The 24,304-nt window shown below is 40.1% G+C and overlaps 1 protein-coding gene across 3 annotated transcripts in view; it reads right to left on the reverse strand.

Annotated features, from left to right (window-relative positions):
* GADL1 (glutamate decarboxylase like 1) overlaps positions 1-24,304 on the reverse strand; it is a 1,864,133-nt gene that overhangs the window by 1,523,788 nt on the left and 316,041 nt on the right. For all 3 annotated transcript variants that reach the window (XM_044066666.1, XM_044066664.1, XM_044066665.1), the window contains one exon: positions 11,379-11,505. In XM_044066666.1, the coding sequence (XP_043922601.1) occupies positions 11,379-11,505 (127 nt within the window). The remainder of the gene's footprint in view (positions 1-11,378; positions 11,506-24,304) is intronic.

Here is a 24,304-nt window from a genome sequence, read left to right on the forward strand (position 1 = left end):
TTACTAGAAAATGAACCAGAATCTAGAACATATACACACACATAGATGTTTTAGAGCATCTGGAAGCTAGAAAACCATTTCAAAAACTTCCACCCTCCCAGGGTAGCAATTAGTTCACCCCTAAAGACAATAGAGTAGGATTCCTAGCCCTGGTTTTCACAGACATTTTGTCTGTTGCTGCAAACAGAACTGTAAGATACAATCTTGATGGGCTAAACCAGATAATTTAATTTTAGACTATTTTTTCAAAGTTAGCTGGACTAAGATTAACCTCTTCTCATCCAGTATCCTCTGTTACAGCATATTCATTTCAACAGGTACAATGCAGTCTGACATACAGGTGTATTTCTTTTCTGTTCAGCAGGACCCACTGTTGGTATATTTTTTAACACAAGCAGCTTTACAAATACATTTCCAATACAAGCACCTGCACAAATCAGTTTGATATACAAATGTCAGTTTGATATACAAATGACATATAATTATTTACAAAACTCCAGCTAGCTATGCTGGCATTTATTATACATCCACTGCCCTACTCCTCATTGCATAGCTGGCATCGCCTCACATTATCAGTTTGTTACATTTTAAATTGATTTGGGGTAATTGTAATGTTGAGGTAGCTACCAAGAGAAACTTTAAACTATATGGCTTGGGAGGTCATTCAGATAACCTGTTTCCAAAGTGTGGAAAAGTCTCTAAGCTGATAGGTTTGAAATTGAGGCTTCCCTGAGGTATGGCCATCCATTTGACATTTTGTATTGTGCTGCAGTTGTGCTCATCTGTTGATGACAGGTTCATAAATCTACAAATGTTATCTGAAGTAGTCTAAAGCATGGATAGATTCTTTTTTGAGGCGGATACAATACTTTGGAGCCCATATGCCATCTATGGAAGCAAGACTCCCTTTCTAATGGCTACTCTGCCAGCAAGAGATAGAAAAAGTGAAAAGAGTTGCTTGTTAACTTTAGTTTTACTAAGCTGAATGGGGTTATGAAATATTAGTGTTGAATCTCACAAAATTGCTTGGTACCTGCCTGACTGAACTTTTTCCATAATTTTGACATTATTAAGGAACATTTTCAAATCAGTGGAATATTTACTTCATTTTTACTGTGTCCCAAATAGCAATGATTTGTTCTTTTTTATACAGAGGCTGAGTTTGCTTTGGTTGAACCAATTATTGACTCCAGATTGATCTTTCTCCAGATTTTTGAAATGTTGGAGATGAGCTAGATCTGCTGATAAGCATATCATCAGTATAGAGGATGATGAGTAATAAGCGGACATCAGGTGGGGGTTTATTAATAAACAATAAAAACAGAGGGTGAGTTAAGAGTGATCCTTGGTGGTTTTGCTAATATATGTTGTTGGTGAGGAGGCAACTCCAATCCATACTTTAAGTGATATTTTGGAGAGGACTTCTTTAAACTACATGTAGGCTCATGGGCTTATGATGACAGTAAATAGAGAGTTTACCAGTAGTTTACCAGTAGTGAATGACTGACTGTGTCAAACGTTTTTGTTAAGTTAAAAAAAATGACCCTTGTTAGAAGCCAAATATCCCTGTTTTATAGGATGCTATCTGTTAGGGTGTGGATTGTGGTTGTTGTAATTCTGCCTTCCCAGAATCCATGTTGGTATAGAGAGTGGATTCTTTAATGAAATAAAGATGTGCTGGGTTTTAGCCCATGTCTAAATCTTCCTGATATTATATAATGCTGCACAGTGGAGACAAAGTAGTGTTACCATTCTAGACGTCAGTAGGAAAAGAAGAGGGGTGCTTTTCATACTAACTGAGGAATGTGGAGTAGAAAATATAAAATATTCCAATGGACTTATGCAGATGTAAACAGAGTGAGTGAAAATGAAACCTCTGTGAAACATGATGTATGCACACATACAAACACACACACACACACACACACACACACACACACACACACACACAAACACACACACACACCAACACGCACACAAACACGCACACAAACATGCACACACCTATCTCTCTCTGCTTCTGTACATATAGATACAGAGACACACACACACACACACACACACACACACACACACACACACACACACACACACACACACACACACACATACACACACACACACACACACACACACACACACACACACACACACACACACACACACACACACGCACATATGTTTCTTGTTTTACAACCATTCATCCCTTGGCTGTACCCTCTCATGCCACACAAACTCTTTCTCCAGGAGATCCATACCAATACTGCTTATGCAATAATGTATGTAGTACATGCTTGTTAAAAGTGTGAGACCATTATAGCCCTCAGAACTAGAGAACTACAATGGTGAATGAAGGGGATATACAAGTCCAAGGGTGCAGCATCTTACAGTATTTCCCTTTCTCTAGTGTAAACCATTCTTGGAATTAAATTTTAGAGGCAGGGAGGAAAGAAGGTCAATTTGAAAACATTTTGACAATCTGCTGTTTTTTCTTTTTGAAAGATAGTTTATTTGTTGTAGTGTTAAGACTCTAGCTGTCTCATATTTCTGATAGGGAGCTATCTGGAGTGACGTTATCAATAAATCCTGTATTTTGTAATATTCATAAGTGGAAATATTGATTATAATACTAAAGTGCAGCTCAAAATCCATCACTTGAATTTAACAGCATTAGATTATTAGGCAAATGCCCTTAAGACTATCATTTCTAAATGTATGCTGTATTGTACATTGAAAATGTTGTATGCACGGCTAATGCAGTTTATCACAGCTTGTGAAGATATCATTTTTATTCATCTTTTAATTCAGTGCAATTGTCCTTCAAGTTATTACTCATGCAGTTTGCATATTCAGAGCCTTTCACATTCATGACTCAAGCTTACATTTAATTCTTACTCTAAATGGTATCCCTTACTAGATAAAGTGAGAGTATAAGGCACAAGTGCACAACCATAGTAATTTCTGTACAGTTCTGTGTGTTATTGCTGGTGTTCTTTAAGGAAAATATTACGAGGTGTTACTTATAACAGCAGACATCATGTTTCTCCTAATATGATGTAAATGTGAATGCTTTCTTATTCAAATGAGGAAAAAAAATCTCATGTACATTCTCTTTTTTTTCTGCACACAACTCCCATATGTTACCTTTCATGACTAATATCCTTGCTGCCATCCTTCTTGATGTGAATCTAGTCATTTACTCCTTTCTTCTAGTCATTTATATATAATAACCCAGACTACTACAGAGGGATTAAACTGATCAGTCACAGCATGAAGTTATGGGAAAGAGTAGTGGAAGCTAGGTTAACAAGGGAGGTGATGATTAGTGATCAGCAGTATGGTTTCATGCCAAGAAAGAGCAATTCAGATGTGATGTTTGCTCTGAGAGTGTTGATGTAGAAGTACAGAGAAGGCCAGAAGGAGTTGCATTGTGTCTTTGTGGATTTAGAGAAAGCATATGACAGGGTGCCTAGAGAGGAGTTGTGGTATTGTATGAGGAAGTCGGGAGTGTCAGAGAAGTATGTAAGAGTGGTACAGGATATGTACGAGGGTAGTGTGACAGTGGTGAGGTCTGCGGTGGGAGTGACGGATGCGTTTAAGGTGGAGGTGGGATTACATCAAGGATCAGCTCTGAGCCCTTTCTTATTTGCAATGGTGATGGACAGGTTGACAGACGAGATCAGACAGGAGTCCCCATGGACTATGATGTTTGCAGATGACATTGTGATCTGTAGTGAGAGTAGGGAACAGGTGGAGGAGACCCTGGAGAGGTAAAGATATGCTCTAGACAGAAGAGGAATGAAGGTCAGCAGAACTAAGACAGAATATATGTGTGTGAATGAGAAGGAGGATAGAGGAATGGTGAGGATGCAGGGAGTAGAGGTGGCGAAGGTGAATGAGTTTAAGTACTTGGGATCAACAGTTCAGAGTAATGGTGAGTGTAGAAGAGAGGTGAAGAAGAGAGTACAGGCAGGATGGAGTGGGTGGGGAAGAGTGTCAGGAGTGATTTGTGACAGACGAGTACCAGTAAGAGTGAAAGGGAAGGTCTATAAGGAGGGTAGTGAGACCAGCTATGTTATATGGTTTCGAGACAGTGGCAATGACAAAAAGACAGGAGTCAGAGCTTGACATGGCAGAGTTGAAGATGTTAGTATTTGCACTGGGTATGACGAGGATGGACAGGATTAGAAATAAGTATATTATTGGGTCAGCCCAGGTTGGAAGGTTTGGAGACAAAGCCAGAGAGGCAAGATTACGTTGGTTTGGACATGTGCTGAGGAGGGATGCAGAGTATATTATGAAAAAGATGCTAAGCATGAAGCTGCCAGGTAAGAGGAAAAGAGGAAGGCCTAAGATAAGGTTTGTGGATGTGGTAAGAGAGGACATGCAGGTGGTTGGTGTGACAGAGCAAGATGCAGAGGACAGGAAGAAATGGAAACAGTTGATCTGCTGTGGTGACCCCTAATGGGGGCAGCCGAAAGAAGAAAACTAGCCAAAAATATCTCTGTTAATGTTGTTTTATTTTATATACAGCCCTAAGTCAGAATCATCAGATAAGAAAGATCCAGCCCCAAAAATGCCTCAAAGGACAAAATCTTATTTTATTCGGGCACAAATTACAGCTGAGCGAACATCTTTCTCTTGCTAAAACTCATTCAGCCACTTAAAATAATCAGTACTTATTCAACTTAATCTATGACAGGTATCTCATTCTATAAACAAAGTGAGAAAAAAACCTAAAGTACATGCTACACTATGAAAGGAGTACCACCAATAAACATAATATTATTTAAAGCACGAATGAAGTAGAAGCCAAACTGTAATCTTGTTTTCTTATTTAAAACCAGAATTAAATACTGTTGGTCCTAGAAACACCAGAAGCAAAATTCAATTTTAAGTACAAATATACCATCTGTACGTGAAAAATAATCTAAATAGGATTTTTGTACTTTGCTCCCATTTCTCTTTCTGCATTGAGTAATGTTGCATTCATGCATGAAAAATCTTAGGTCAGTTCAAATACCATCTAAGGAGCTCTTGCCATGGTGTGACCTTTGGCCTCTGTCTTCCTTGCACGCTGAAGCCAAAGTGATCTCAGAGGAAGGATGATTTCTGGTTCATGGGTTCATAGGTTCATAGGTGTGTGCTAGGCTAATGGCCCTGGGGCCTTTACAAGCCTAAGCCATAGGATTATTCTGACATCGTGCCACCCGACCTTAGTTCCCAGTGCCTCTGTCGAGTAGAGCCACTAGAGTTACCCCCGGGGTGAATTTTCTATTTCCCATCCACTCATCAAGATTTCTCTTGAAGAGGGTCAGTGAGGTGCTCTGCTTGACATGTATGGGAAGTCTATTCCATGGCTTGGGCAGTCTCTGGGTTATGAACCTGCCCTCCAGTACATTCTGTTGATTGTGGTAATGAGGCTGAGGTCTCTGGAGCATGTGGTGTGGAGGGATTGGGATTTCTTTAGATGTAGCATTTTTAACAGAGCTAGGTCAGACATGACTGTGTAAGTCAAGCAGAGATTGCCTCTAAGTAGTCGATATGAGACAGAGAATAGGTGGAGTTTTTTGAGTCTGTCCATACAGGACAAGTGTTTAAAGCATAGTATCCTCTTTGTAAGGTACTTTTGCAGCCTCTCCAGTTGTTGCAGGTGTCTAGTGAGGTACATGCCAAATGGGGCATTGTACTCAATGACTGGCCTAATGAGGGAAAAGTAGAGGGAGACAATGACCTCTGTCTTCCTGGATGCAAAACCCTTCGTAATGAGATGTGCCACATTGAAGTACTTTCTGACCACAGTGGCAATATGGTGATCAAAAGAGAGGTTGCTGTGAACCTGCATTCCCATATCTCTTATAACGCCTTCTGTGTTCACTGGACTACCATCGATGTGGTAACTCATGGGAACTGGGTTTTTCCCAAAGGGGATGACTACATATATTTTGGCATTGAGCTTAAGGCTCTGGTTCTGACACCAGTCATTGGTCTCAGTGAGGCCATGTTTAAACTATAAAGTTTCTTGTTACTGAAACCGCTGAAAGGTCACTCTGTCTGAGAGCTTATAAAGGTAGTTTCTGTGACCATATTTGTGTTGTCTACAAGGGGAGTCAACATGCAAGAGTGAAATGCATTGGGGTGCTTCTCTGTTCTGAAGGACAGCATAGTTTTTTCTATTTGAAAAGTATCTTCTTTCTTTTTGAAACTGCTGATCCTGTCTTCTATCTCACATCAGTTCTGCACAATATGCAGAAATCAAGCCTGTACCAATATTACAAGTTTTACTTGAGATGTATTGTTGTTTATGTTCACTTCAGTGTGAATATCAAAAGACAGGCAAAAGGCAGTAACATGCAGAAGTAGTCTCACACATCTCTTATAAATGATATCTGAAGTTCCTCTGTTCTGCTTGTTCTGGTTTTCCCACCAAGCAAGCAGTGTTTAAATATCTGATCTATTAACTATTTAAAACATTCTTGAGAGCCTCCTTGCTGATTTTCTGCTGTTTTAATGTTTTTTTTAGTATCTCACTGCTATTTATTTGCTGTTTTAAACATTCTCTAGTGTTTCCTGTTGAAACTAGGGTAGCTAGTAGCTGTAGCATAGTCCAGATACAGTCTTGCTGCTTCTGGAACTGTTTGTAGTGGTTTGTTTGTTCAAAGCACATTTTCCAGGCCATCTTGGATTGGGAGGGGCCTATCTGCACTTTTGTGAGAGAACTGTGCTGACTGGGACCTGTCTGGTAAAGGGAGGTCAGTCTAGGGCTTGGAATAACCATCCTCATCATTGGTCCTTTTGAATCTATTTAAAAGTTTTTTCAAGTTTTTAGCTTCTGGTATTTAGGTCCTGCATTTGAGCTCTGCTTGTTTGCATGTCATTCAGCACAGTGCACTGCTGCACAGTTGTGCTCCAAAGCTGGACAGGTAAATTCAACAAATTTTCCCTAAAACCCAGGCAGAAATATCCATCCACTGAGCTCCACCGTGGTAGATTTTGAATAGCCACTCCGAGTGATAACAGTCTTCAACCTAGCATTATGGACAGTTGGACTACCTTTGTCTCTCCTGCCAACCTTACTGACTTAGGTCTCTTGAGGCAGTGTAGCAATTCCCTCATGCACACAGACAACCCTCTACTAATAACACACTGTAGTACAAAGTGCAAGAGATGTATTTACACCAAGAATCTAGAATCCATGCTCTCTGTCATTCAAAACAGTAACACGAAGAAGGTTGTCAACTCACCCATCACTACATATGTTCATAGTACCACTAGTCTACACATACCACTACTCATATACATAGTATGCATGAAACCTGTAAATCCACATACATGGAGGTTCTCTCAAAAAAACTACTGAAACACCAGAGACCTCCAAAACACAAGACTGCTATAACTAACACACTCTCCGCAGCACCCATGACACATAGCAACACCAGTGTCTCAAACACCAAGCTAGTAAGACATAATAGTCAAAAATCAAATTTTCCTGTCATTCCAGACTCAACAGTGAGACACACATAAGTCCCACTCACCAGGTTGGACAAGGAAAAAGTCACAATCAGCTGCTTGCCTGGTGTCAAGTTTTGTCAAATCATGCATGCACTCATCTCTCAGCAACAAGTACCATTATGACTCTATCATAGTTCATGTCAGTGTGAATGACCTGAGACATATCTTACTGGATTATATAAAGAGAGACATGGTTGAACTCTCTGAGTATGTGTCCCAGGCAGGTATGTTCCTAGCTTTTAGCAACTTACTACCCTCACCTAAAATGATGTCACAGTATAAACAAAAAAAATACTGATTTCAATAATTAGCTCAGTTTTTGGTGTCATTCAGAGGGGATCCAGTTACTGTCAGCCTGGGAAGCCATGGTCGACAAACCTTGCTGCTTTGCCTGTGACATTTTGCACCTGGCACCTCTAGGCTTTTGGCTGATGGCAAAGGCTTTTGCCTTCTCCATAGCGCCTTTTTTAGGCAAGGTCTCAAAAACAACTTTACCGATGTGAAATATACCAATCAGAACAAAATAAGGGTCATGCTGCTAAATGCTAGGAGCTTAAACCAAAAACTGCACTCCTGGAAGCACTTCTTTCACTAGAAAATGTGCATGTGCAGTCACAGAAACCTGGTGCAAGGCCTCAGAGAATACCCTGGCCTTGCAAGGCTACAATGCCTTCCACACCTTCAGACCACAAAATGAACTTGTGAAAACCAAACAAGGCAGTGTTTCAATCTATATTACGGATAAATTCACCTCCCATCTAGTTAGACTGGACAACTTCATGGAGTTACTCCGGGTCCAGGTTACGGTGGGCAAGACCCCCATTCAAATGATAGCCAGTTATAGACCACCCCCCACCCCCCATGGGTCATGACACCCATGAAGCCTACTTGACCAAACTGGAGACAATCCAAATTTTACCAAACACATTTGTTATGGGGGTTTTCAATTATCCCACCATCAACTGGGAAACCTACGCTAGCCCTATCTCACTAGTGTAAAAGTTCCTTGAATTTGTAAATTCAAATGCCCTGGAACAAATTGTTCATATCCCAGTAAAGGGGAACAACCATTCTGTATCTGGTCCTCACCAACATGTCAAACAGATGCATTGCCACAACTGTCGAATGCTCATTAGATAAATCTGACCACAAATCAATCACCTTTGAGGTGGCAGTGGCACCATAACTCACAAAGGGTGAAATCAGACTAAAAAACTTCATCAAGGCAAACTATACCCTCCTAGGTGAAGGAATAAATGCATTCCAAGCCCCACACCAAGCAGGGTAACTATACCGAGGCTTATACTAAAGCACTGTACAATCACTTGCAAAAGTGTATAAACAAAGACGTACCACAAAGAATCAAAGTCAGAGCCCCAAGTAAAACAAGCTGTCATGGGAGACATCCAGAATCAACAAACTTTACAATAAATGAAAACAGTTGTTGTCCAAGAAAACAAAGGCAAGGCCCCAACAGTGGAAAAGCACCCTCCTCAGCCTCAACAGGCAAATAAGAGAACTTGTCAAATCCTCCAAGGGCTCCTTTGAGACAAACCTAGCAAGTACAGCCAAGGATAACCATAAGGCCTTTTATAGCTATGTATGTAACCTAAAGGGGAGGACCCAAGCATGTGCAGAACTAGTGGCCAATGGTATCACACACACTGATCCCACAGAGATAGCAAACCTGCTAGTGGATAGGTTTTATTCCCTTACCACATCCTAGCTTACAACAAACCTTCCCCCAAACTTTCCTCCCACCCCATATATCTGAAGAGCAGGTCATCAAAGCCTTGTCCAAAGCAAAAACCACAGCCTCTGTGGGACCAGATGACATCCCAGGCTGTCTTCTAACCAGGCTAAAACATAAACCAGCATCACAACTAAGTACCCTTTTCAATCATAGCCTAACCATAGGCTTTGTGCCTGTGGAATGGAGAACAGCAACAGTTATCCCGCTCCACAAAAGTGGCAGCCTAGCAACAGACCAAGGGAATTGCAGAGCCATACACCTGACCAGATTCTTTTGTACGGCTATGGAAAGTATCATTGTAGACCTCATAAATAAAGACATAGGTGACCTCCAATCCCCGGATCCTATCCAATTCGACTTCATGAAGGGCAGATCCTGCCTGTTAAAGCTGGTGGATTTCTTTGAAAATGTGACCAAGGCCATTGATGAGGGCAAATCTGTGCACACAGCATACTTCAACCTGGCAAAGGCTTTCAACACAATTCCACATTCAGGCATTACTGATACAATTAGCAAAATTAATGTAAACCCCTTTGTTATAAGATGGATTGCCAACTGGCTTACAAACCGGACACGCACTATCAAAGTGGGTTACTCCACATCAACCAGAAGACCTATTACCAGTGGAGTGCCACAGGGGTCAGTGCTGCACCCCCTACTGTTTGGTATATAGTTCTCAGAAGTTCAGGTCAAAACTAAGGGGTTGTGGCTAACCAAGTTTGCAGATGACTGCAAACTAGGTGCAATTATTGAATCCCCAAACAATGTCAGTGTACTCCAGAAGGGTCTCACTCCGACCAAGGAATGATGTATTAGTCACAGTCTCAAACTGAATGCAAAGAAATGCATCATCATTCCTTTCAGCACAAACAATGTCCTCTCACACTATCAAATCAACAGTAACCTAAATACCCAAGAAGTGGTAAGGGACCTGGGATCACATGCTGACTGTGACCTTAATTTCAACCCATCATGTGTCTACTGTAGTAAGGAAAGCTTTCTATATAGCACACTTAATTAGTAAAAGCAACACCTTGAGAGCAAAAAAAGTTATAACCACCCTATACTCGGCACTTATCCAGCCCATAATTGAGTACAATGCCCCATTTGGCATGTACCATACTAAGCACTTGCAGCAATTAGAACGACCTCAGAGCTTTCTAATAAAGAAGATCAAAGGGCTCTAGCATGTGCCTTACACAGACTGACTAAAGTCCCTGTCACTATACTCTGTATCATATAGACTTCTTAGGGGAACTTATGCCTGTCCTACAGAGCAATCCAAGACCCAAACCCAATGAACTTGTTGCATGTCTGTAAATCAAACAGGACTAGGGCTACCCATTCCAGGGACCTAGTTATGGCCTGTGACTTAAACAGAACATGTTGGAGGGATAAATTTATTTCCCAGTGACTGCTACATCTTTTGGAACAGGCTACCAATTCATGTGAAACACAGCACCTGTATGACACTGTTCTAGAGGAACCTGGACAAGTGGATGGGGCACCTTAAAATCTTATAAGGGATAGAGCCCACAACCCTCCTTGACATGGGCAGTCATCACTAAATGTAATCTTGGGTATTGACTAACATTTCTATATTATTACATTGGGATGAAACTGCTAGATTTAAAATGACGTTCGGGTCAATAGCCTAGTAATCTCCTATGTTTCTATGATCCTCTGTTCCGGTATAACAGAGCAAGTACACAAGTAGGCTGCACTTCATACATCAAAAACATAAAAACTAAGTCCTTTTAGCATATTCATCAGCAACATCCAGGACCATTTACTTTTCTCTTTTCTAAGCTAAACCCATGATCAAAATGAAATATATTAGTTCAGTGAAAAACGCAGAGAATTTTGTTTGCTAAAATAGACAGCCAAAGTCCTTGATTTGATAACTTTGCAATGGAACATTATTTTCCCAAGATAGCACACAATCCTTATCAAAAATGCACAGTGTACACATTTTAGGCCAACTCCTAAAACTGAAGAAATCCTTAGAGGTTTACAAATCCAGTCATACTCATGGAATTCTGATCCTTACTCTTCTATACTTCTTTGCTATAACAAAATCTGTGTCAGCATTTTAGAAGGTATGCAGTCTTACCTGTTTTAACGCTGTACCGTATAGCATCCCGGCAGTGCTGCAGAAGTCTCTGATGCTGCTCTCCTCTATCCCGCAACTCCAAGTCAAGCAGTACCTTTAGCTTTTCTGGAGGCTGCCATTCGCAGACCTAGGGTAGTAAGAGGAAAGCCACAGCTAACATCTAAAGAGCCACAAACGAACACCTGCAGGATAGCAGAGCACTAAGGAAATGTCTTCCCTAACTCAGAATACCACTATCAAGCACATAGAGTCTACTATGATAAAATATAATTGTCTTAACTCACTAACTCAGCATAACATAACATAACATAACATAACATAACATAACATAACATAACATAACATATAACATATATCACATTACTTATCCAGCCTGTCTCTTTCCTATTCCACCTATAATTAACCTAAACAGAATACAGGTCTTGTGTTCAAACTTGTAACTTACTAAGACTAGTAATCTCATATTTTGGTTATCGTGCATCTCTCCATTTTTAACACTCTCTGTATTTTAATATTGTTGTATCCAACTGTGGAACTACTTCTTTCAAAACAGCTATTTCTCAGAATATTTAAAGCAAATGTCTCTACTTTTAACATTTGTTTGTTTTTTGATATTGTTGTTTTGAATTGTGGAGCTTTTCTCCTTGGGCCTCCACTGAAAATGGACCTAGTCCAGTTGGATTAGCCCAGTTAACAAATGTAAAATAGATAAAATAAAAATAAAATAAACTCCTCTTTAACCTTAGCTGAAGTTATGTATTCATTTATTTTTGTCCTCCACAAAGCCTCAGAAATACTAATTATTTTTTGTTGACTGCCTTATATAAAGACTACACTGGAAGAAAAGTGTCTGCCTGACAGTTACAGAATGACCAGCAATTAGATTACACAGCAGCAAGTGCAAGATGAAACATCCACATTCATGGTAAGTTAAAATGTATGTATCTCATGAGCTTCTACATGGTGGACAGACTGTATTACATGTGCTACATCAACAGAATGACAACACAGTCTTGTGAGTTTAAGCTAAGTTAAGGTTGTAACTCCTATTACTTGCTGCCTGGCATCACTCCATGGGGAAGAGGTAGCATCATGGTAAAGGTCTTTACCTCACATATACAATGCATGGGGTTTGAATCTCTCCACTGGTCATTGGTTAGGTTTCTAATAACCTGTAAACTAATAGTCTAGTATTCACCTATAGACCCATGTGTGCAAAATATTTTAACCAGACCTCCACCTACATGAGAATGCTAGGGTGAGTCAGCTGACTGGAATGTGCATAATAGGTTACACCTCTGGACAGTGTGTTAGTTACCTGTAGTCATTGGGCAGCCTGCTTAGTCCTATCGTGCATGCTTCTTCCTTTACTGCATGGTCAGCTTACTGACATGAATAAGGATACCTTTTGCTGTTAAACTCAGTGTGTACGGTTAAACAGCTAAGCTATATTGTACAAGAAGGTATCCATGATACAGATGTTACTATACTCCCACAAGTGTTGTGAATAGTTCTGTGAGCACAGTCCCAGGATGTCCTGTATTTCTCTCTGGATTTTAAAACAGCGGCACATATGATACTGTTGGGGCATTTTCAGAAAGTGTTAAATATGCTCTCTCTCTCTCTCTCTCTCTCTCTCTATATATATATATATATATATATATATATATATATATATATCAAAGACACACACATACACATCCATGTGTGTGTGTGTGTGTGTGTGTGTGTGTGTGTGTGTGTGTGTGTGTGTGTGTGTGTGTGTGTGTGCTTTGTGTGCATGTCTGTACACACAAACAAATGCACACATATACATTTTACAACTGCAAATATTTTTTTTTACTGGAAACCTCTAATACCTTATAGAACGTTTACTATGTGATTCCATCCCATCACAAAGTCATCTTACAAGTGTGATATGGAGATTTTACAATTGTTGCATAAAATCAATGTTCATAATAGAATGGTGCCATAACAGTGGTCATAGCATGTGACCCCCATTAGACTGCATGCTGAAAATGTATTCCTTAAACATTAGTAAAGTTACAAAGATTTGCCAAACTTCTGACAATTCTGAGGAATAGCACAGAGGAGCTATGAAGCTTGTACTACAGTTATTCAGCAAATGAAGCATGTATCTGATAGGTCAAGCATACCAATGCTTGAAGCACGCATACTTGTATAGACCATTTACAAGCTAAGCATCAACCTTATTTACAATATCATTCTCACTCTGAGGTCACCACACCTCAAAAAAGTAGCGATGACCACAAGAAACTGAAAAACCTACCTCACTGTTTCTCTAGGTGGTCATAAGCCCCGAGAAAATCAGAACAATGGGATCAAAAGAGAGCTGATTCTTTGTTAAGCAAGCAGTAGCACATAAGCAACAGCCATCAAACGCAACAATACCTGAATACCTGTGATGCAAGTAATTAGGACCTAAGCAAGTGACTGTAAGCCCATAGAGTATTAATGCTATGAACTACTTATAGGATTTATGTAATAGTCTTTGACTTTCATTTCGTCAGTCTCCACTTATACACCCTGGGTCTCTGTAGAAATCACAATCAGACAATGCTTCCAGAATGCTCCTGAAGAGAGTCACCTGTGCCTTTCGGGCTTGCTGCCATTGTGAGCCACTTTAAGCCTAGCCAGTTTCCCTTTTTGTGCTCAAATTAACCTATCCCATTTGGTTATAGATTGACCTTATCCATCCCAAGGTCGATAATTATATATTACCCCTAATAAGAATGACTGGGATCATACGATAGATAATTTGAGGGGACACATGCATGGGATAAAGCATTTAGGAGCTGCCTCTGCCCATTACAGTACAGAGGGCAGACCTGGGATAAATTTTCTGTTTTCCATCTAAGGATCCAAGTTGCGCTTGAATGTGGACAAAAATGAACTTTGTTTTATGTTGATGGGGAGTCTGTTCCAGAGCAGCTGTATCCACTGTGAGATATACCTGCATCTCCAAACCATTCTGCTGATATAAAAGAGGTATAGCTCTCAGGACTGAGTATTTCTGATACCATTTGACTTGCTGATGTGCAGTAAATCCATCAATACTGGTTTGGAGGATGTCTTATATGCCATAAACAGGTCACCTTTTAGCATTCTGTAGGATACCTAACATAAGTGAAAGTGTTTTGAGTTAGTCCATGTAAGACAGGTTGTTTAGGCCTTGCACACTTTTATTAAAGTATCTCTGTGGGTGTTTTGATGTTGCATGTATTTGATTGGCCTAATGAGTGATGATTAAAGGAGGACAATGACATCCCTCTATTTAGACATAATCTCTTTATTTATAAGCTGTGCAGTATAGAAGGAATTTATTATAATAATGGATACACACTGGTCTAAAGTTTGGTCACTATGCACATAAATTCCCAAATCCACAACAACTTGGTCATCTCATAGGGGCGTGTTCTTAATGTGGTAGTTGCATGGAACAGATGACTTAATAATACATTTTTTGGCACTTAGTTTCAGTCCATAATTTCAGCACCAATTATTTATAGCTTCATAGGTTCATAGGTGATTACTAGGTGAACAACCACAAGAGCCTTTTTAATCCTAGTCATGCATCCCAAATCTCTGACAAGTTCTGATATCCTTGATAAGTGCAAGCAGGTGCTTGGGAGATGAAACATTTTCAAACTGAGGCCTGGGAGATTAACCATTTACATGTTGCTTGTATCCATTAGAGACATAGGTGCCAACCCAGGGATGAATTTCCTGTTCCCCATACCATTGTCCAAGTTGCACTTGAATTGGGATAGGGAGGAACTCTGCTTTACATGGATGGGGCACCTGTTCCAGAGACAGTGTTGTCTCTGGGATATATAACTGTCTCTCCAGCAGGTCTTAGTTATATCACAGGTAAAAATCTTTAGAATGGGTAATTCTGGTGTTATTTGTTTTGGGATATGCAGGAGGTCCATCAGAGTGGGGTCTGAGAATGCTCTTTATGCCAGGCATAGATCTCCCCTCCAAAGTCTGTAGAAGACAGAATACAGGGATATGGCCTTGAGACGGTTTGCATAGGACATTCTACTTAGACCCTGTTTTCTTTTAGTGACGAACCTTTGGGGACATTCCATTTGTTTTCTATACCTAGTAAGGTACATACCAAAAGGGGTATTGTACTGAATGATGGGGCTGATAAATGCCAAATACAGTGAAACAGTGACTCCCTTGGACTTGCCATACATTTGTTTATAAGTTGTGCAACATAGAATGATTTCCTCACTACTGCAGACACATGATGGTTAAAGATTAGATTATGTCTAGGTTTGTCCCTAACTCCCACTTTCTAGGTGTGTCCTTAAGTCCCTGACTACTGGGTCAACTCTAAGGGCTGTGTTGTTAATATGGTAGTTACCACGGGTGGATGATTTCCCAAAGGATACTATTATGCATTTCTTGGCATTTAGTTTTAGTCCATGACTCTAACCCTAGTTGTTTGTCTGAGTCAACCCTTCCTGGAGAACATTTGTGTCAGTGTGGGATTCAATGACAGTTCCTAATTTGCAACCATCTGCAAATTTGGTCAGCCAGAGAACACAGACATTGGCCTTAACTTCAGAGAAGTAAATACCAAAAAGAACTGGTCCAAGGACCGATCCCTGAGGGACTCCACTTGTGACTGGCATCTTTGTTGAGGTGGACTCCTCAGTTCTAACTTCCTGGGTCCTGTCTGTGAGCCGGTTGGCTATCCACTGGGTGACATATGGTTTTGCACCTAACCTCTTAATAATGTCCGAGTGGGGTATTGTGTCAAATGCCTTCGCCAGGTCAAGGGAGGCAGTGTGAACCATTTAACTTTCATCCATTGCTTTGATGACCTTCTGAAAGAAGTCAGCCAGGTTGAGCAGGCATGATCTACCTTCAATGAAACCAAACTGGGTTGGGTCCAGTGTCTGGAGGTTTACTATATCACTACTGATCATTTCCTAGATAATTCTTTCCATGGCTTTGCATATAAGACTAGTGAGACTTGTGGGTCTGTAGTTTCCAGGGTCTGTAGATGGCCCACATTTGTACAGAGGGCTGACTGTTGCTTTTCTCCATTCATGTGTGTGAAGCCTGTTTGAAGGCTACAGGTAAATATTAATTCTAGAGGGTATGATAGGTCATGTTTCATGCTATCTAGAAAGCATCCTGGGATGTTCTCTGGGCCCACTGATGCAATGTTCTTGGCTTTAGAGAGAGCATTAAGAACCTGTTCCCTAGTGATTAGCAGGGGGAGTTATATTTGGTGGTATTTCCTGAGGGAAGGTCGAAGGGGAGAGAGGGGTAAGGTTTGAGCTGAATGTATCAGCCAGTAGGTTTGCTATATCTTTTGGCTCAGTAAAGGTGGCTCCATTTACAATGAGCTCTGCAAACAATTGTGCATTGCCTTTGAGTTTGCGTATATAGCTAAAGAATGCCTTGTGGTTGTCCTTGGCCCGGAAGGCCAAATTTACCTCAAATTTTGCTTTGATGTACTTTATCTGTCCTCTGAGTTGTTTGTTTAGTTTGATGAGAGTGCTTTTATCCTACTCGGTGCTGCACCTCCAAATTTTTATCATGATTTTCTTCCTGTTATATGGCCTATTGATTTTGTGATTCCACCAGGGAGGCTTGTTTTTTAAGTTTCTTTCTGTACTTCTTCCTGGTGGGTATAGCTACCTCTATACAGGTATTATCATGCTTGTACAGGGTTTCCCTGAACAGTTCTGCATAGACAGCAGTATTATCATGGTTTATGGGGCTTGAAATTTTGTCAGGTTATCAATTAATAGCAAGAAGTTAGCCTTAGAGTAGTTCCAGAATATTCTAGATTTAGCTGGGGGCTCAGGTTTTATTTTTACTTCAAAGAAGACCATTTTGTTGTCTGACCTTACCAAGGAAGACCTTACAGTAAGGGGTGTGCAGCACTCTCCCATATTAGTGAGGACCAGATCCAGTATTGTTGCACCCCTGGTTGGTGTACTGACAATCTGGTCCAGGGAGTTTATGTTTACAAAGTCCAGGAATCTCTGTGCCTGTATATTTGGTGTTGTATAGGATTCCCAGTTAATACTGGGGTAATTAAAGTCACCACGAATGTGGTTTTGGGTTGGAAGATGAGTGTTTTCAATAAGTTTAAATGCATGGTATGGGTTTCCTGGGTCATAGACAGGGACCTATCGCTTGCAAGGAAGTGGCATTGGATTTTGCCTGTGGTGATTTGAACATGGAGTAGCTCAAGTGCATGGTCCTGTTTAACCAGCCTTGAGGCATATTTATTTTTGATGTAAATCAAGACACCTCCACCTTTAGTCCTTGTCTGTGTAGTAGCTGGTCTAAATTGATGGAAGGCATTATAACCTTGCACTGTTGGTGTGCCCTCTGCGACTTTAAACCACGTCTCAGTGACCACACAGACATCACCATTTTCTAGAAGAGAGCTTCTAGAGAGTGGAGTTATTTGGGATAAAACTTCCTGCAAGGTGGCTAAGTCATTTGTGGGTTCAATGACTGGTTCTAGCGTGCAGTCTTCTGCAAACTTAGTAAACCAGAGCCCTTTAGTATTGGCTTTTACTTCAGAAATGTAGACGGAAAACAGGACAGGTCCCAACAAATAACTCTGGAGGACTCCACTAGTGACTTGTCTCTTTGTGGCGGTAACCTCCCCCTATTTTGATTTCCTGTGTCCTATCTGCGAACCATTTGACAATCCAGTGCTTAACATAGGGGTTTAGTTCAAGTTTATTTAGCTTTTCTACTATGTCTGATTGGGGAATTGTTCAAAAGCTTTACCAAGGGCAAGAGGTATGCAGTGTGTACAATTATGCCTTCATACATTGTTTTGGTGACATATTTAAAAAATCCATCAGGATGAGTAAGCATGACCTGCTGTTGATAAATCCAAACTACGCAAGCTGAGACCGGTCCAATGTTGGGAGGTTCCCTATGTCCTGACTGATTAGTTGCATAAGTCTTTCCATGTCTTTTTTTTTTTTTTTTACATTTCGTCAAAACTATATTATAGCAACCCTGTGAGAGGGTAATGTAATTACCAGAAAATTTATTTATATGCACTCGACAATACACATCATTGCAGAATTTGTAATTTAAAAAGTGTTTTATTTAAAAACAGAGATAAACAAAGATAAAACAGTGTTATATACCCCAGTTTTGAAAAGTGACCACACATCACACAAAACACTTTCTCCAGGCAGGCTTAGCAAAGAATTATGCCAGCTTTCATATCAAGATGCTAAGCTAAGACAATGATCCATCGTCCAACATAATAAACAGTGATGGCTACAGATTAAAGTAATTAATTACAAAAGGTATTAAAACTTTTATTCTATAACCAACTAAAATAAAGACATCAACAAGTACTACACATATTTTGTTTTCTTTTCAAATCCTGTTTGGAACACCACCTAGTGTCTGACTTATTCTGTTCTAGGATGGAGGTTGAGTATTTCTAACTAGGGGTAAAATCAAAGCTATATCATATGACACAGATAGCAGTTTGGCCCAAAAATTCACATACTTTAAGGCAAGCTAGCAGTTGCACCAGCTGTGAGTTAACTTGGGGTTTCATGCAAGGCTTGCGATGTATGTAAGAATCATGCTAGTCCACAATACCAGTTTTTGCTGTCATTGCCAGAGGTTGCACTGTACTGGCGAATTAGAACCTCACCACCCTTCTCTGACCAGCTGTCTACCACTCACTCCAGTACTCAAACTGAGGTCATCAGCATCATATGTGGACACTTTGTTTCTATAATAGGCTATCCTATAATACAGGAGTTCTATTCTTCAAACAGTGCAGTGTACCATCTTGCTAAAGGATAGCAGTTTCAATACATAACTTAATGGGCTGGTCATTAACTAGACAAAAATAATCTGGGACAGGTGAATAACTGACAACTAGAATCACCATCATGTAAGAAAAATTAAACTAGAAAAATGTCTATTTTAAGTGAAATTCTAAATGAACTCCATCTTAGTAATGGCTGGTTTAAATGCATTACAGTTTAATAAAATGTATTTTGGAATTAAAATGTTAAACATTGTTTTATAAACATCTTTTCTTGTTTCTGGCTGAACTGACAAAATGTCTAACTGTTATGAATTACTATCCCAGGAATTCATTAATGGCCTACAGCGTGTGTTAAAATGGCCCTGATCCCATGACATACTATTTTGTGATTCAGAGACATGTAAGCCACCATGATGAAAGACCTCATTTTCAGCTAATTTGCATGTCTCTGATTTCCAGTAACTACCATAATGTGTACAGCATTGCTAATCTGCCAATTGTGATAGAGCACTGCTGCTCATGTAGGCATTGCCATTCCCTTCCCAGTCACCCTCCCTCCACAAACACACACACACACACACACACACACACACACACACACACACACACACACACACACACACACACACACACACACGTGCACAAAATGCAAATACACACAAATGTACATACCACTGTCCTTATACCTGTCCATGATTCCCCTCTGCCCCCTCAATCTACATAATAGCTAGTGTGTCATTATGGCATGCTTGCTAGATGTGTGCTGTAATAGCTAAAGTGCCATTACGGCACATGTCTAGCAAGCACTGGTGGTTACTGTGTCCCTTTACCCTCCAATTACCATACTAGTTTATGTGCCATTATGACACATTGGTAATTGCTAACCACGCCAGAAATGTGGAAGAAACAGCAAAAGTCTAGATAAAACCCTACAGATTGTAATTGCCTTGATAGTTAGTGTCCCCTCACCAGAAATCATCTTAATAGTGTACATGCCATTATGGCACATTTGTAGACTCTCTGGTGTCTAGTCTTCCCCCCACACCCTGATCCCCATACTGCTTTGTATGTTATTATGGCAATTAAAGGTAGAAATCCCTAGTGTCTAGTGTCCCCCCCCCCCCGATCCCCGTCCTGAAGTTGGTGACATTATAGCACTTCAATATTGAGTTATCCCCGATGTCTAGTAGCTTTTGCCAACCTCAATTCCCATACCAATGTTATGGTAGGTTGTTGAGCATGGCCTTTTGGCTATGTTCACTATCACAATGTGGGGGGGCAGGCAGTGGTGATCTACATGACCATGTGACTTTGTTGATTTGCTTGGCATGTAGATACCTAGTCCTACATAGTACTGCACATCTTCAAGTTAGATCTCCATGCAACACCATGTTATAAGGCTGTTGCTAAGTCCCAAAAGGTTGTCGTTTCATGTACACATGGCAGTATCTTCATGAGTTCCTTTCAAAATGTGTGTTTTCTTATGAATACATAGCTCCAACTCTTTCCTCACTTTTAACCTGATACTTGTTTGAAAATTTACTTGTTAACTAAGCTTAAATGCTCGGATTCACTTCATCTTCCTCAGTATTATTAATTAACTTTAATTTCCCTTTCATTATGTATTAGAAGAATCATCCGATATCAGTCATTTTTCTAATTAACTACTCATTCTTTCTACTTATTAAATTTTACACATTGTTTTACACTGATGAATTATTGTTAACCATTATTTCATAAAAATATTTTAGCTTGTTATATTTTCTATTTACTCATATGTGAAAATATGTAAAGCTATCTGATCATAAGGGTATGTGGCATACAACTTTCATCAAAATTATTACCTTTAATTTCTTCCATTTGCTATAATTATTTTTGATATAATTGCCAACATCTTTATATAGCCATATGGGCTGAAATATCCTCTTAACAATTTAGTTTCTTTCTGACTTCACAATTTATAATAAGCAAAAACAAATAAAACAAAATAGATTTTACTTTATTGTCCATCATGTGATGAAGGCTGTGGATGGTTTTCAATAACCAAAGGCATTCAGTTCTCCATGGACTGTGTCCCTAACTACACTGTAGGACTTCAAGATAACGTCAAAGTGAGCATATGAGCTAATTGAAAAGCTTAACTTCTTTCTGACCCAATAATGAGTTTCTTACATTTCTGCCAAAAATATGCCCAGGTGGTAAATGTTATTGAAGTGCCTACTGTGCAGTGATCAGCAATTTTAATCCCACTCCTGGAAAGCAGATGTTCTGATAACAACCTATACACTAAAATAACACCATTTAAATCTCACTGTTACCATTTAAGCATGTTGTTGGGTATACGACTTGGAAATGAGCACTGCTCCAGATTTGTTCTCTTCCAAACATACTTATATACTACTGCCATATTCTGGCTTAACACACCCACACACACACTCTCACACACACACACACACACACACACACACACACACACACACACACACACACACACACACACACACACACACACACACACACACACACACTCTCTCTCACACACATACACACACTCTCTCTCTCACACACACACACACACACACACTCTCTCTCACACACACACACACACACTCTCTCTCACACACACACACTCTCTCACACTCACACACTCTCTCACACACACACTCACACACACTCACAAACACTCACACACTCACACACGCACACACTCACGTGCTCACACACGCACACACACCATGCACACACACACATGCACACACACACATGCACACACAGACACACACACGCACATGCACACACACACACACACACACACACACACACACACACACACACACACACACACACACACACACACACACACACGTACATACGCTAGCATGGCTAATGTACATTTCCAAGAACTCAGCTTTGCCTGTTTGGTAGTTAAACTGCAAAAGGTACAGTTTGTCACTCTAGTAATTGTGTTAATGCTACCAATTAAAGAAAATGCTAATGTCAATACTCAGTAATGCCAGGGATTTCACCATGTCATAATCATGACACAAGTTTGCATTACAAGTATCAACCTACCTTAGCTTGGTTGATTGATTGAAACTCTTTCTTTAGTAGGAAGATGCTGCAAACTGTTTTAATATGTTGCATTTAAACTGCTTTTGAAGATGTTCAAATTTTATTTGCATTTATTAAGCAATGCATTACAAATGCCACCCTTGAATAGTGATTACTGTAATACAAGGCCCATTGATACACTGTAGTCACCCTGTGTAGACAGTGTTATGCATGTCAGGAGATTCTAAGGGGAAAAAAAATTCAATGTTATTGGTGGTAGAATGTGAAAAAGAAATGCACTTTAACAATCACGCATGATAGTGCCATTCTGGTATATATGACAGTGCCATCCTGGTATGCATGACAGTGCCATTCTACTATACATGACAGTCCATCCTGGTATACATGACAGTGCCATCCTAGTATGGATGACAGTGCTATCCTGGTATACATGACAGTGCCATTCTGGTATACATGACAGTGCCATCCTGGTATGCATGACAGTGCCATTCTGCTATACACGAACATGCCATTCTGGTATGCATGACAGTGTCATCCTAGTATGCATGACAAATGTATTTTTGGCTTTGGAAAGCACAAATATGACCTGAATTCTAAAGATACTAGGCAGAGGACTGGTGTAAGGTATGTTTTGGCATATGGCTGGTGGGGATGGGGAGGGTGAAGGTGACACCACATCTGTCAGCTAGCAGGTTGGAAATTTCCTCCAGTATAGTATGAGTGATGCCATCCATTACCAGTTTGGCACATAGCTGAGCATTCCATTTTAGATTTTGGATGTAATTAAAGAATGCCTTATGATTATCTTTGGATAGGGATGCTCGTTTAACTTTGTAGTTTGCTTCAGAGGACTTTGTAAGAGTTTTGATTTGCTTGTTCAAGCTGTGGAGGGAATTTTTCCTCTGCTGAGTCAGTTCTCACTTATTCTTAGACATAAGTTCATAGGTTCATAGGTGTTTACTAGGCTAACGACCACAAGGGCCTTTTTTAAGCCTACCATGCATCCCACATTTCTGACAAGTTCTGCTACACTTGATAAGTGTAAACACGGTCCTGGGAAATGAACCATTTACAGGTTACCTGTGTCCATTAAAAACATAAGTGCCAAACCAAGGATGAATTTCCAGTTTCCCATCCAATTGTCCAAGTTGTACTTTAATTGGGTTAGGGTGGAACTCTGCTTCAAATGGATGAGAAGCCTGTTTTAGATATGAGGTAGTCTCTGTGATACATACCTGTTTCTCCAGCAGGTCCTATTTACATCACAGGCAAGGTTTAAGTCTTTAGAATGGGTAATTCTGGTGCTGTTTGTTTTGTGGATATGCAGGAGATCCATCAGAATGGGGTCTAACAATGCCCTGTATGCCAGGCATAGATCTCCTCTAAATGCCTGTAGGAGACAGAATACAAGAAAAGGACCTTGAAGCAATCTGCATAGGATGTTTTACTTATGCCCTGTATTCTTTTAGTGAGGCACCTCTGTGGATGTTCCAGTTGTTGGATATGCCTGGTTAGGTTCATACCAAATGAGGCATTGTACTTAATGATAGGTCTGATGAATGCCGAATATAGTGTAACAATGACTTCCTTGGACTTTGATGCCATACCTTTGCTTATAAGTTGTGCAACATAGAATGATTTCCTCATCACTGTAGACACATGATGGTCAAAGGCTAGATTACTGTCTATGTATGTCCCTAAGTCCCTGACTATGGGGTCAACTCTAAGGGGTGTGCTTTAAATATGATAGCTACCAGGGATGGATGACTTCTCAAAGAATACTATTATGAATTTTTGGGGATTTAGTTTAAGTCCATGACTCTGACACCAGATTTTTGTCTGTGTCATCCTCTCCTGGAGAACATTTGTGTCAGTGTGAAATTCAACGACAGCACCTAAATGCAATCATATGCAAATTTAGTTAGGCAGAGGCCACTGACATTGACCTTTACTTCTGAGAAGTAATGCTGAAAAGGAGCAGTCCATGAGGGACTCCACTTGTGAATGGCCTCTTTGTAGAGGTGGGCTTCCCAATTCTAAG

This window comes from Protopterus annectens, chromosome 3.part1 (genome assembly GCF_019279795.1).
Source record: "Protopterus annectens isolate FY-2018-M chromosome 3.part1, PAN1.0, whole genome shotgun sequence".
Taxonomy (NCBI): Eukaryota; Metazoa; Chordata; order Ceratodontiformes; family Protopteridae; genus Protopterus; species Protopterus annectens.